Source organism: Coturnix japonica, chromosome 6 (genome assembly GCF_001577835.2).
Source record: "Coturnix japonica isolate 7356 chromosome 6, Coturnix japonica 2.1, whole genome shotgun sequence".
NCBI classification, from domain to species: domain Eukaryota; kingdom Metazoa; phylum Chordata; class Aves; order Galliformes; family Phasianidae; genus Coturnix; species Coturnix japonica.
In genome coordinates this window covers 9,838,269-9,851,190 of record NC_029521.1, presented here as the reverse complement: position 1 = coordinate 9,851,190, position 12,922 = coordinate 9,838,269, and the positions used below count along the sequence as shown (strand labels likewise).

At 47.1% G+C, this 12,922-nt stretch overlaps 2 protein-coding genes across 11 annotated transcripts in view; one reads left to right on the top strand and one right to left on the bottom strand.

Annotated features, from left to right (window-relative positions):
* Window positions 1–1,635: 1,635 nt before the first annotated feature.
* On the bottom strand, window positions 1,636–11,184 carry NUDT13 (nudix hydrolase 13). 6 transcript variants are annotated; one of them, XM_015866304.2, is made up of 9 exons: window positions 11,085–11,184; window positions 8,400–8,508; window positions 7,771–7,910; window positions 7,067–7,174; window positions 6,582–6,691; window positions 5,555–5,680; window positions 5,334–5,445; window positions 4,527–4,681; window positions 1,636–3,957 (listed from the first exon to the last, which is right to left on the bottom strand). In XM_015866304.2, exons 2-9 carry the CDS (start codon window positions 8,477–8,479, stop codon window positions 3,754–3,756), a joined length of 1,035 nt encoding a protein of 344 aa, XP_015721790.1. In that variant the 5' UTR covers window positions 8,480–8,508; window positions 11,085–11,184; the 3' UTR covers window positions 1,636–3,753. The 6 variants fall into 6 exon arrangements, with proteins under 6 accessions (XP_015721790.1, XP_032301185.1, XP_015721794.1 ...); XM_032445294.1 differs by lacking the exon at window positions 11,085–11,184 and adding an exon at window positions 9,317–10,385; XM_015866308.2 differs by lacking the exon at window positions 11,085–11,184 and adding an exon at window positions 9,317–10,377 and having other exon boundaries at window positions 6,582–6,688.
* The window catches only part of P4HA1 (prolyl 4-hydroxylase subunit alpha 1), a 27,994-nt gene continuing 26,003 nt past the window's right edge, over window positions 10,932–12,922 (top strand). For 4 of the 5 annotated variants that reach the window (XM_015866288.2, XM_015866291.2, XM_015866293.2 and 1 more), the window contains exon 1: window positions 10,932–11,063. The gene's annotated coding sequence lies outside the window, so the exon portion shown is untranslated. Of the gene's footprint in view, window positions 11,064–11,613; window positions 11,836–12,922 lie in introns of those variants that run through there. The other variant, XM_015866289.2, reaches the window with a different exon arrangement.

The window sequence follows — 12,922 nt, the reverse complement described above, 5'->3', positions numbered from 1 at the left end:
ACCTCTAACTAATTACTGTTAGCAGGGGGTGTGCAGTTCATCTCAGAAGTCAGCAGCTTGCAAGCCAGCAATGGTGTTAGTGTGAGTTCAGCTCCTTTCTGGTCACTGGGGAGGAGGTGCTGCTCTAGAGGAGCAGTGTTTAAGTGCAGCTAGCTCTGTGCAAATGCAGCTTTGGTGGTGGTGTTGCCTGCTATTTGGAGTCTGTGCCTGTAAATAAACCATTATCAGAATCCTTGCTGTATAAGTAAGCAGATGGCAGCCTCCCCTTTAGCCATGAGGGACTGCCACCCTGCATAGGACTTCTCTCTATCTTTCCTTGTAAAATAAGAGTAACAGTTACCTCCAGGGCATGCAGTACTTGCCATAGCAGGCAAGCAATTTGTACGAATATGTTTGCAGGTCCTGCTGCAGCTATTTATGTAGAACTGGAGCTTGTTTTCAATAGCAGCAGGAGTCAGAGCAGGACCTTTGTACCACCTCAGGGTCCCGTGGGATGCTGCAGAGGCTGCAGCAAAAGCTGCTCCTCCCCCTTGGCATTTCTGTCTTGGAACGGAACACAAGTGCATCTGTTCTGGCAGGTCTGAGATGGAAATGTCTTTCTTACTTTAAATTTGTTTTATTCCCCTAAGAAAATAGCACTGTGGAGGGCAGTTGGGATTCTTGGGGGAAACAAGCAAATGCAATTCCACTTAAAATAAATAATAATAATAATAATCAGTGAACTGCTCAAGAATATGAAGAGTTGGGAACATGAAGCTTTGCCTGATGTGCATTCAGTGTGTTCTCAGCCATGGGTAAGATTTCCTATTACAGATTCCAGGTGCTGATAATAATTAACTCAATAGCAAAATCTGCACCTTTAGGGCACATAGCTGAGATTGCCATCGTGGTTTCAGCTTATCTTTTGTATGTACACTTACAGTAAAATACAGATGAGCTGTTCTGTTGAGGTAAGACAGAAATCATGTGCAGGTGTAGGAATGTGCTTCCAGGCTAGGAAACTGCCCTGTGACTTACAGCATCATGTGTTCAGGTGTGAGGTTCAAATACTTCCAGGACAGGTGTTGTAGTTAGGGTAAAAGGAGGAATGAAACCCAACGATGGTGGCCATGCTAATCCAAGTTAGCTGCGCCTAGCCCTGATGTTTTTTAATTTGGAGAGGGTTATTAACTATACCTGCAGTTATAGATCTGATGAAGGATTAAATGTTAAATGAAACTACATCCCATTGACTGTTAATGCTAATGGCTGAGAATTTGTTTAAGAGATGACACAGTTTGCTTTATTCCTGCGCTCTGCTCTAGGACTTTTTTGTCACTGTCTTACGGTTTATTTTTCTGCAGTAGCACTTTGACACTCCTAGTTTGGTCATAAAGTGGGACGTGATTTAGCTGTGGAATTCTGCAGGCTGTGTACTGACAACATCCATATTTAACTAGCGTATTTCCTGCAGATCATTGCTGCAAAACTCTTGTGACTCGAGACGTATGTAGCTTCACTAGTAAAACCTCTCTAGGTTCTTCTTGCTCAGACAGACCAGCGGGACTGAATTTGTGTGCTTGCTCTTTGCTTTTGCTGTGTTCCTGTGACACAAATAGCCAACAGCTCTTCTTAGATGAAGCTGCAAAACTGCTCTTGGTCTAATGCATGTTTATTCAGCATCACATCATATGAATGGTATCTGGCAGGGTTTTTACCCTCATGCAGCTGCTTGCCATCTGTTACTAAGTCAAGGTGAATACATTCTAAATGGCAGCTGCAAGCTGGGGCTGCTGATTTCATTTTAGCAGTGCTTCCCTATGAACAGCACAATATAAATAACTGGGGAGGGATGTCAAAAGCATGGGCTAAGGAATTTTTAAAAAGTAGTATAAAATGTGAAGTCCTTTAAAAGCCTGCTGTGATCTGAATACACACGGAGCTGCAACTCTGAAGTCTGAGAGGTGTCAGCTTCAACCTGGGCAGCCCATCAGCCTGCATCACCCTGTGGGGACATCCTGCCAAGCCAGCTGTGCATCAGCAATGCAGAGGGGATGGTTCTGAAGGAGCTGGTGTTGGTTCTTTCAGTTGGAGCCCGCTGACTGCCTGTCTGAGTTAAAAGCATCATTTGGTAAGCAGTAATCCAGTGTTTCCCAGCAAACAGAGGTCAGTTTTCTCCAGTGTCAAATTCTGGTCACACTGCAGCTGGTTTGTTAGACATACTCTCTGGAGCAGAGGAACAGTTGCATATTCAGAGTTGAAATTGCTGCAGAAGTCCCACAGCCGTTCCTTTGCTCTTTCAGGTGCAATACTTCTTGCAGCTTTTACTTCTTAGTTTTCTTTCTACTAGAGAGCAGATCCTGTGTGGATATTCAGCACGCCAAGCTAAGTGTTGTAACCTGGGTCACATTATGCAAGTGCATGGAGTGTGGTGGGGAGGTTAGAAGAAAGATGAAGGGGCTTGAGAAGAACAAATACCCTTTTGGCTGGGGTCTAACTCTTCTGTGTTTTTAATACAGATAACAGGAAAAAAAGGAGCTGAAAGTGGAAGTGGCACATCCCAGAGACGAGAGAGGAAGAGGAAAAATTATGGAATATTAAAATGATGGGAGAGAAAACAGAAGCAACCACCACAAAGAGAGGCAGCGAGGCATATTTTGAAGGCAACCAGAAGTAGGAGAGTTGCAGTTAGGTTTGGTGGTGTGTGAGTTCATTTAAAGGTCTGGCTGGGCAGGAGGGGAGGCACCAATAATGCTCCAATCTGTACTAACTTTCTGTCCTATTCCCCCTTTGAGTACATGTACTGATGGCTTTACATTCTTGGCATTTGAATTCTGGCCAAGTAAGCAGGAAGGACTAAGACTAAAAAAGCAGCAGATCCTTCCATCTGCTTCCTCTGCTTCCCTTTCCCCAAATCTTTGCCAACTCTCCCTGCAGACACAATACCACTTCACCAGTAAAGCAAACAGTTCTCCAAGAAAGCCACAGACTTTTGGCACAGGGTGAAAGACATTGTGTCTTTCAGTAATTTTATCTCACCTTTGAGTTTTTTGGGTTCTAATATGCTCATATATAGGCTCTGCTCTTCCACTCTCTACCACCAGGTAGCTCTGTTCTCTCTTCCTTGGGATGGAAGTGTCGCGTTCTGTTCTGCTGGCAGGGAAAGCGGTGTCTCCAGAAGCAGTTTCCGTTACTGTCATTTATCATCAAAATAGGAGTATGCTTGATGTTTGGGGGGTGGAGGGGAGAAATAAGCAAAGTTACATATGAAACTGGAAGATTCAACAGGAATGGAAGTGGATGAAGGGAAGAGCATACAGGCATTGCCTCTTCTGTTGTTTCTTTGTCTGTCATTCCAGACTGATGTACAGATGAACACTAAAAGGCCTCTCTCCCTTAATGTTTGTTCTGGAAAAATTGTGGGTTCAGATATCCATCACAACCTCTAGATGGATAAAATGGAGAAAAGAGGGACGTAGCTGCACAGGGCTTGTTGTTTTGTTGCTTACTGGGCAACACCAGCAGCAGATGACAATGTTTCGTGCTCTGGGACAAAGAATTTTATTGTATGTTTACTACAAGTCAATGCATCTCAAAGGTGATCCACTGCGCAAGGAGTTGTCTGAGGATGATCAGTTTAGAAATGGCTGTGTAGGTCTGTGTATCCATATGTAGGACTGCCATCAGGTTATACCTGCTGTACGACAGATTTCAGCTTTGGAAGCTTTTGTGTCAAGCATTAGTAACTCTAGTAGAGATATAAGCTTGATGAAGTCACTGCACCTGAGTTGGCTGGGAAGTCTGCTGCTTAACCCACTCGTTAATCAATTGGTGAGCAACGGCCTGCTTGGGAGGGAACCAGGGTAGAAAACTTCCATTGTCTTGCTTTGCAGATTTGGGTCCTCGCTTGAGACCGTCCACGATTTCCTCCAGGCTAAACCAGCGGGCTTCCTCCAGCTCCAGGCTGTTCATACTGATCTGGAAAGAGTTAGGGGAGTACCAGTTCCTTAAGCCAGTTTTAAATGTAGGCAGCAGTCCCTTGCTCTTGCACCTGCAAAGTTCTCATACTAAAATCCTGGGAGTGATTAATCCGCACTGGAATTAATTGTTGATGATAGCACGGGAGAGGATGTGACTGCCCACCAGTGTTTCCTTAGGGAAGCCACGAGTCAGTTAGCCCTGTTCCATCGTGGCACTAGCCTGCAAAGTACTAGTGTCTGAGCACAGTAATAAACGTAGCAGAAACTGCACGTTCTACAGCAGATAATGTTCTGAATATAGAAAGTAACTGCTCTGCAAAGTTAAGTGGGGAAAAAAATGCAGAGGCGTTGTGTTCTGGGCTTGTACATCTGGTGACCTGTGCAAAGTTTTGCATGTTACAACAGAAGCAATTGTTATTTTCCAGTCTTCTTCACTTGTAGGACGCTAGCTGAAAAGAACATTTAGAGAGGAGCTGATGCTATCTAAGTTAAAGTCTGTGGACCAAAAGAGATTCTGCTACGTAGGGCTAGCACTGAAATGCCTCGGAGAAACCTGAGTCCACTCACCTTCAACTGCTGTCCCCTCACCAATGCGTGACAAGCTATCATTAAACAGCTGCTGGGGAACGGCCAGTGCTGGGACGCTGAGTACCGGAGTGACTCTACCTCCAGGCCCACCTCTTCTGCCACCTCCCGCCGGGCTGCCTCCTCCACAGCTTCACCTAAAAGCAATCATATTTGAGTAAGGGCAGGTGCTATCAGAGCAGCGAGCCATGGCAAGAAACTGTAGGTACACTCATTCCTGAGGTGTTCCAGCCCTGACTGATCAAGCGTGAGCAGGGAGCTCTGGCTGTGCTGACCTGGGAAAGTTTATTCATTGAATTGAGCACCTTGCTGTCAGTGTTTACCTCCCTTAACCAAAGCCATCAGAGACACTTTTGATTTTGTCTGTGTGCAGCCAGTGGACAGAACATGGGGCTGCTCCTCTTTGTTTCCCTTTTTAAGCCATTTTCCCTCCTGTAACAAGAGGTCTGTAGTTTTGGTGGTTTTTTCTGACCCAAATGGTATGAGATACAAAATGGATTAAGCAGTATCTGGGGGTGCACAAAACAGACCAAGAAGTATCTGGGGGTTCTGTTCTGTGAAGTCAAACACTTAAACTTACCATCAAGGGCTACAGCAACTGATATGTACTCATAATTCACCCATTCTCTTCACATATATACTATTTTGAACCCTATCTGAATAACAATGCTGGCCCAGTCTTTACTTTTGTGGTATCAACCATCATTCACCTTTGTGAGCAGGCACTCGGGTGATGTCCCGCTGCTCTGCACATCTGAGGGCACTGTGATGGACGAGAGGCTGCCTTACCTAAGTCACAGAAGCCAGACAGAGCGGTGAACATCCCCTCAGGAAATGAGGGCTGTCGTGCAAGGAGGCAGCGGCTGCCATCAGACACCAAGATGATGACTACTGGAGATGCCTAGAACATGCACCCAAGAGCAAAGGAAGGAGTTCTTACCTTACATGTAAGTGCAAGTGGCTGGGGGGTCCGCACTGTCCACATGGCCCAGCAGAAACCTTGTGCTTACCTGTGGGTAATAAGTAATTCCACTGGCGTGGCACACACGCTTGCTGCCAGCTATATTTTTCTGAGTTGGCTGCCCAGTTTTGCTACAGTACTGGTGGGAATCATGCCACCGGAGAAGGGCCTGGGCCTGTGAAGAAAAAAAAATACAGACCTATGGACACCCAGAACCAGGAGATGACTCAGAGCAGTCCCCCTGAGTGATGCTTTGCTGCTTTCTCCCCAGCATGCTGTTACGGGTGTGAACTCTGATTACATTTGGAAGCCTCTATGAGGTAAATGAAATATGGCCACTGTTCTGATAAAGAGTCTTCTGCAATTGGTGTTTTATGTGTACTGCTCTAGCATCCAGATTTCATCATTTTAAGGGGGGGTTGGAGGAAGAGTTGTTCCTTATTGGGATATAATGGGGGTACTGATAAGAACCAAACTATCCTAAGGAGACAGCAGCCCCAGATACCTTTTGGGAAAAATAACCCAAGCATCAGAAATGTTACAGAGCAGGAAAAGAAACATTAATTATTTCCGCTTATCCATTTGGGTGCTTAATTTTCACACACAAATCTTTCCTTAGGTCTTCCAAACAGGGAGTCTTGAAAGTAATAACTTGTAAGTGTGCAGTTGTAACAGAGCAGCCCTGACAGAAAATCCATGACAGTTCTTGAAATGCAATTTGCCAAGAGGATAATAGGAAAGCCATGTGTGTTAATTGTTGAGGACAAACTGGGGTTGCTGAGACTACTGCTGCTGCTGAGATCAGTGTACTTCATGCTGGGTGTACAGCAGGTTGATGCTAAATGGAAAATTACTGCAATCATGGGTAAGCCACTTGTCTATTTCTCTTCCCATTGCAGCTTATTTTGTGACAGCAAATTTGGGAGAAGAGCTGTAATTCATAGCATCCTTGTAACTAATTGGCTAAAAACTGACAGTAGATACTTCCATAATACATATCAAGTCATAAAGTAATGTGGGAGACAAAGAGATGCTAGGAATAATAACTTCTTGAGGTTACAAATCCTGCACTGTACCGAGGCCAGCAAAGTAGAATCCTTCTCATCCACTACAAAGAGAGCCTTTCGTAAGTCAGTGAACGATCCTTTGAGCTCAGCCTCAATAACTGATTTTTCCGAAGCTCCTGCTTAAAAAAAAAACAACAAATCTGTGATCTCATGAACTGCAGCTCTAATCCCAACTTTACACCCTTCATTGTTCCGGTATACAATTTCTGGAAGTCCCCATGGAAGTGACATCACTTCAGTGGTACACATTTCCAAATGTTAAGTGACCTGCAAACAGCCCACCTTTACAAACACACCCAGAGGATCCACAGCACAGCTGAGCCACAGTCTGGTGGCTCAATCACTGTGCTCACCGCAGCTCCTGCAGAGGACTGACTGAGTCCTCTTGGCAGTAAATAATCACCCAGCACAGAGAAGGGACGCTGCCTCAGCAGCATTTTCATCTCAGTGCATCAAATGTGATGCCAACGCAGATGGAAGAGGATCATCCCAACCTAAATCCAGGGCAAAGTGTGGTACATGCTCATCTGAACAACCGATCAGCACCGACTTCTCTATCCACTGTTCAGTCTCTTTGAATTTCTCCAGGATCCTTTTCATTTCTAAAGAGCAGGAGAAATGGGAAGGAAAAGCCATAAGGAAAGTTAATTTGCACGTCCGTGATGCTCTTTCTGCATTGCCAAGACTTGTGCAATCTGAGGCAGAGTGCTCATGGGAGAGCAGTGGTGGAGACCAAAGGTGCAGTGTCCTTCCTAGATGCTGGATCTTTTGACCATGTCAAGCTAAAGATGCGTATGTTCTTATGCTTGAGGAACAGCTGTCCATTCCATTTCTCTCTTATGCCAGTTAATAACTTTTTCTCAAAACTTTCCCCTGCTTTGGTAACAGAATTTGTTGTCTGTTATCCTGCCAGCTCTTCAGAAGTTATGGTCCCAAATATTTAAAATTAATAATCTCAAAGCAGCTCAGGCATATTTTGATACCATATGCACGTGAGGAGCACGAGCTCACGTCAATGTGCTAAGGTGTTAACTTCAAATAGTCTTTTTTGATAACAAACAGCATACGGTATATAACAGGGTGTTCCATGCATGTCTTGATTGATTTTTAACCCAGGTAAGGTGTTGCTTATTGGAAATGACCCCGTATCATTTGAGCTGTGTGACCCAGGAGGTGCCCTGTCTGGACACCTGCTTACCTGCTGCACTGAGCTGTGGTATCAAATACTTCTTCCCGACTTTCCGCAGGAAGGGTGAGAGATTGTGAAAGAGGTAGAAAGTTCCGGAGGTCTGGGCTTGTCTACACAAGCTGTCATCTTCCTTTAGCTTATTTAAGTATCTGCAGTAAGAAAAAAATTGGGAAGATGAATTCAAGATTGTGTCGATATTATCTATGCTATGCTTATTTGGGCACATTTATTTCAGGCAGAGCAGACCCAAGATGTAACCCAAGTCTGTCAGTCCAAGAGGGCTCTTTTATAGATGTGACTCTGTGCTTCTTCCAGACTGTCTGAAGTAGTCTTTAAATGAGGTGAGCAGCATCCCTTCAGGTCTGCCTGATTTTTATTTTTATTTTTTTCAAGTTCTTTGGCAACCACAGGTACTCATTTAGAGAGTTTCAGCCTAAGACAATTAGCTCTCCTCCACAGTGAAGGGAGTGGAGAGATTCTGACCACTCCCATTTACAAAGTACACGCAGCACTCCTGTATCACTAAACTGCTACAAGATGAAAGCTGGCATTACATTTGGGTAAGGCTGCTCATGACAGTGAACGCAAGAGTGCTAAATCCTGGGCTCAGTGCAAACAAGAATTAGGTGAGAACTTACCTCATTTTTCTAACATAGGTAGAGTGTGACCTGCAGAAGAGAGCAGCTCCTCTATATGCTGCTTGATAAATTGCAGCCATAATCAGCACCTATGGGAAGCTGTCTCTGCCTGAAAAGAGAAGCACAGAACATAACACTGTGGCCTTGAAAAGGTAAATATGATGTAAAAAGCACAATAACCCAATACTATGTGCTTACAGAACCTACAGAATGCTGGCATTTGCTTTCTAAAATAAGTGTGCACAGAAAGTCTTAAAGTGTTTTAAGCTGAGGTTAAATATTCCTCCCTGAAATCCTGTACTAGTGGGATAAAGAGCAGTGGGAGTGTCTGATTTCTTGTTTGTTTCCTACGCAGTTGTAATGGCCTCCATCCAGCTGAACATCCTACTGCAGCAAGCAGCTGATCTGTGGGAAAGGCATCAATGCCAGAAGAGAATGAAAGACAAAATATCAGCGGCGGAAGAGAATTCCCAGAGCTCGACGAGAGGCAGCAGTTGCAGCTGAACTGGATCATCTCCAACTGAGAACGGCTTTTGTGCCAAAGGATCCTACCACACTGTCAGCTCAGGCAGTCACAGACTGCCGCCTGAAAACAGCCATCTCAGGCATTCATCTGAAACAAAACCGAGCTATGATTCACAATCCTCAGCAATTATGCCGAGTATTTCACTTTCCAACCACAGATCTCAACGCTCCCTAAGGAGGAAGTTGCGTTTCCTTAATCCTTCAGGCTGGGACGTGTAAACTGCGCCAAGGAAGAGGCGGCGAGTCCTTCCTCTGAGGAAGGTCGGTGACGGATCGTGAGCTGGGTGGTGCCTGCGCAGAGGCTCGTCTCTTTGCAAGCAGCCAGTCTCTGTGCTCAGTGCAGTGGAGGTGTCACGGTGGCTCCTGACATCTCTGCCACTTTGTCCACTTACTCTCGGAGTAGAAGGCGGCACACCGTCCGCAGCAGCAGGAAACAGCTCCGAAACGCTGCCGTTGACCTCAGCTGGAAGCACTGCTCCTCCAGCCAGCGGAGCAAACAGCAGCTGTCTGACCGCGTTGAGTCGCTCTTCCCCCAGCAGGAGCTCTGGGAAATGTAGTTCGGAAACCCCAGGCTCAGTTGGGTGCCTGTCAGGCTCTGCTCCGGCTTTCCATCAGCTCCTGAAGCTGTGGGGCTGCCCGGGGACGAGCTTTCCCTGCATGTTTCGTTGTACCAGAAATCCACACATTGTAATTTGCCAAGCAGGAGCTATTATGGGAACAACGCCACCGCAACAATTCGAGCTATTCTGAAAGTTATTAGTTCCCGTTTGTTTAGTTTCTTTTCTTTTTGCAAGCTGCTCTGCTTTCTGTGTCAGTAACTCAGGGACATTGTTTGAAGTTAAGGACCGTGTGTCCCCAAAGAGATACTCTGATACTCAAAGCACTACCCTGGGCTGGAACCTACCTGCCTATATTGAGGAGAAAGGGAATTTTATCAGTGCGTAAATGTTTTCAGCACCTTTAGCTCTTTGGTGAGATGTTCTACTTAAGAAGTTGTTGTGTAACTTGAGAGCGTTGCTTGTAAAACATAATGAGCATACAGGGAAATACCACCCTGGTTATTGGCATTGCTTATGAGTATAGGTATATTTATGCTATTTGTGCGGCTGCTCCACTTCAGGAAGCACAATCTTATTAACCCACAGTGCTAATTGGATTAATGGACAAAACATCTTCCCTTAATAAGATAGAGCACTGAAGTGTGATCTGCAGTGTAAAGCCACCCTGCTGTTAAAACAACCCAGTAGATCTGCTGAGCCAATAAGTTATGGTAGTAATCTCGCTAGTTCTTGCTCTTCTGTCTCACCTGCTGCTCCCAATGAGAGGACAGGAGCACTGGGACTGCATCAGCCCATTACTGCAAAGCAGCTGCTAACTGCTTCCAATGCATCAAGCTAGCAAGCTCACGCTGAGAACGTGTGGTCTCACCACAAGGAACCTCTTGTTAAAAAATGTTTCTTTCCTAGGAAAAGGCCGGGGAAAGACAAATCACTTCTTTAAACAGAGAGTTAATGAGCAGTCTTTTCCCTCTGTATATATAAACTACACTCTGTAGATATAACCCATAACTGATGAGGCTGCCCAGAGAAGCGGTGATGCCCCAGCCCTGCAGACACCCAAGGTCAGGCTGGATGGGGCTGAGCCCCATGGAGCTGTGTGTGACCCTGTTTGTTGCAGGGGAGCTGGACCAGCTGGCCTTCAAGGGACTGATCCAACTGTAAGGCTTCAATAAAGGCTTGATTTCACGTTATCACAGCTTCATTTTGTCAGCGGCCTCATCTTTAGCACTGACACCACTGGTTAATAAATAGCTGGGCCACGTCAGCCTGACAAAACCCCGTTCAGAGCGAAGTTAAAAACTACAAAGCTCGACCCCCCGCTCCCACGTGGAGCACCGCTGCCGGAGGCGCCTGCGCACCATGGCGGCCGCCGCTGTGACCGAGCTCACGTAGCTCCGGCTGCCGCCCGCGGCCCGCCCCGCTCAGCGCGGCCCGGGAGGGTGTGGCCTGCGCGCCTATAAGAGCCACGGCGGGCGGCACCGCGCGGAGCGTCACGGCGGCTCGTGGGGCGGCTCGTGGGGCTCCGTGTGCGGCTCCGTGTGCGGCTCCGTGTGCGGCTCGCAGCCCGCCCGCTCCTCAGGTGAGACCCGGCCTCTCTTACCGCGCTGTGACGGGACGGGCTCCGCGGGGGGTGGGGGCGATACGTGGCAGGCGCCGCCGGTGCCCGGCCCTGCCGGCCGTTACGTAACGGGGGGGCGGGAGCGAGGCGCCGCGCTGGGCCGAGGCCCGAGCCGCCGTCCGGGGAGCTGCGGGGGGTGCGGCCGAGACACTGCGCTGCTTCGTTAATGCTGCCCTGCTCTGTGCTGTGTGTGCGGGGGGTGCGGGAACGCCTTGAGAAAAGACTGGTCTTATAAATGGAGTCTGTTGAGCACTGAGGTCGCCAATAAAGCTCGTGGTGGTGCTGTCGCTTGCTCTGTGTTTTTTGGCACCTTCCTGTAAGTCCCCTTGAGAAAAAGGGGCTTTTTGCTGCTCTGCACGGTACCCGTTCAGCAGGAAGGAGCTCCCGCTCATACTGTGCTCCAGCTGATGTTCGGTGTGAGCGCTTTTCATTCTCCGAGCATCTCTGCGGATGTTGTGCTGAGGCGTGAATAGGAGGACAGCGTCCTGCTTGTTGTGTCTCATAAGATAAGCGCTCTGCTGCATTGCCAGAGCTCTTTGTCTTGGCTTGGAGAGCTACAACAACGTGCTTTGAGAGGGCTGCCTCCATTCAGTCCTGCCATGCCAGAAACCTACTGAAAACGTGCTTCCATCCCCGGGCTCCACACTTGTGTACAGACTTCTCTACTCTGCAGGACTGTAACTTCAAGCACAGTGCAGATCTTGGCTCTGAAATTCATTCCCGTCTCTTACTGGTAAGCTGCTTCTGTCATGTAGGAGCTGGAGGATGAACTTAAGGTCTTAGAGGTGTAGGATCTGCTGCTTTCGTGTCTTTTCAAATCGAAGTAGGAACACAAAGTCCTTTATATGCACTACGAACCAGCAGAACAGGCAGAAATACCAGGAGATAGCAGCAGGCCTTGTGCAAGTGGTGCTTGGTGCCTAAGAACTTTGGGAAAGTTCTTTCATTTTGGGTAAGGATTCCAGTCACAAGTCTCCAGCTGCAGCCCTGTTCGGAGAGGGAGCTTTGCTGCAGGGGGCAGCTGCCACTGCTTGTGCTACTCTCCTCCACCCTCAAACTCTGCTCACTTCATGTTAAAGTAGATTGCTTACTACCTGAATAAAGCAAGCTATTTGGGATAAAGTTAGAGCCGTTCCAGAATAATTCCGTACTGAAGTCTGTGCTCCACTCTGTTTCCTATCTGTGGTTTCTTGCTTTCTGGACCCCATTGGGTACCAGGGAGCTTGGGACAGACAGTGAGAACTGCCGTGTAATGGTGTTGTTCACTGGATGCTTTCATCTTCAGCCACCATCTGCCTTGATTTGGCTGTTCTGAGTATTTTTCACTGTGTACTTGGTCTCAGTTTATCTTTTCCTTCTGCTTGTACGGGATCGCTCTGATACGACTTTGGCAGCCCTATAAAAGTCATCAGAAAAACTCATCTTGGAGGTCCATCGTTTGAAATGGCATTTGTTGTGTGTCCCTACTGTTAGGGGAGTTCCATATCACACCTGGCAGCATTGCTGCTCTGTTTTGCTTGTATCTTCATGCTTGTTCTGTACTTTTTTTCCCCCCCTCAGTCGTGTTTCACAGTTTCAAAGCAAAGCAAACATACGTCTTGCAGAAAGTTGGGCAACTCCTCCTGTGTTGAAGCTGTCAGCCTCACTCCCACTGGAACCGTTTTCTCTGTGGGCAGCAGGCTCCCTCCTCTCTGAGATGCTCACGTGCCATGTTGGTGTGTTCAGAGCGACGCAGCTGCGGAGGAGAGCCAGACTGATGGCAGTAACAGAGAGCAGCTTCGTCTTGGTTTACTGCATGTCTCTGACAGGAAGAAATTAAG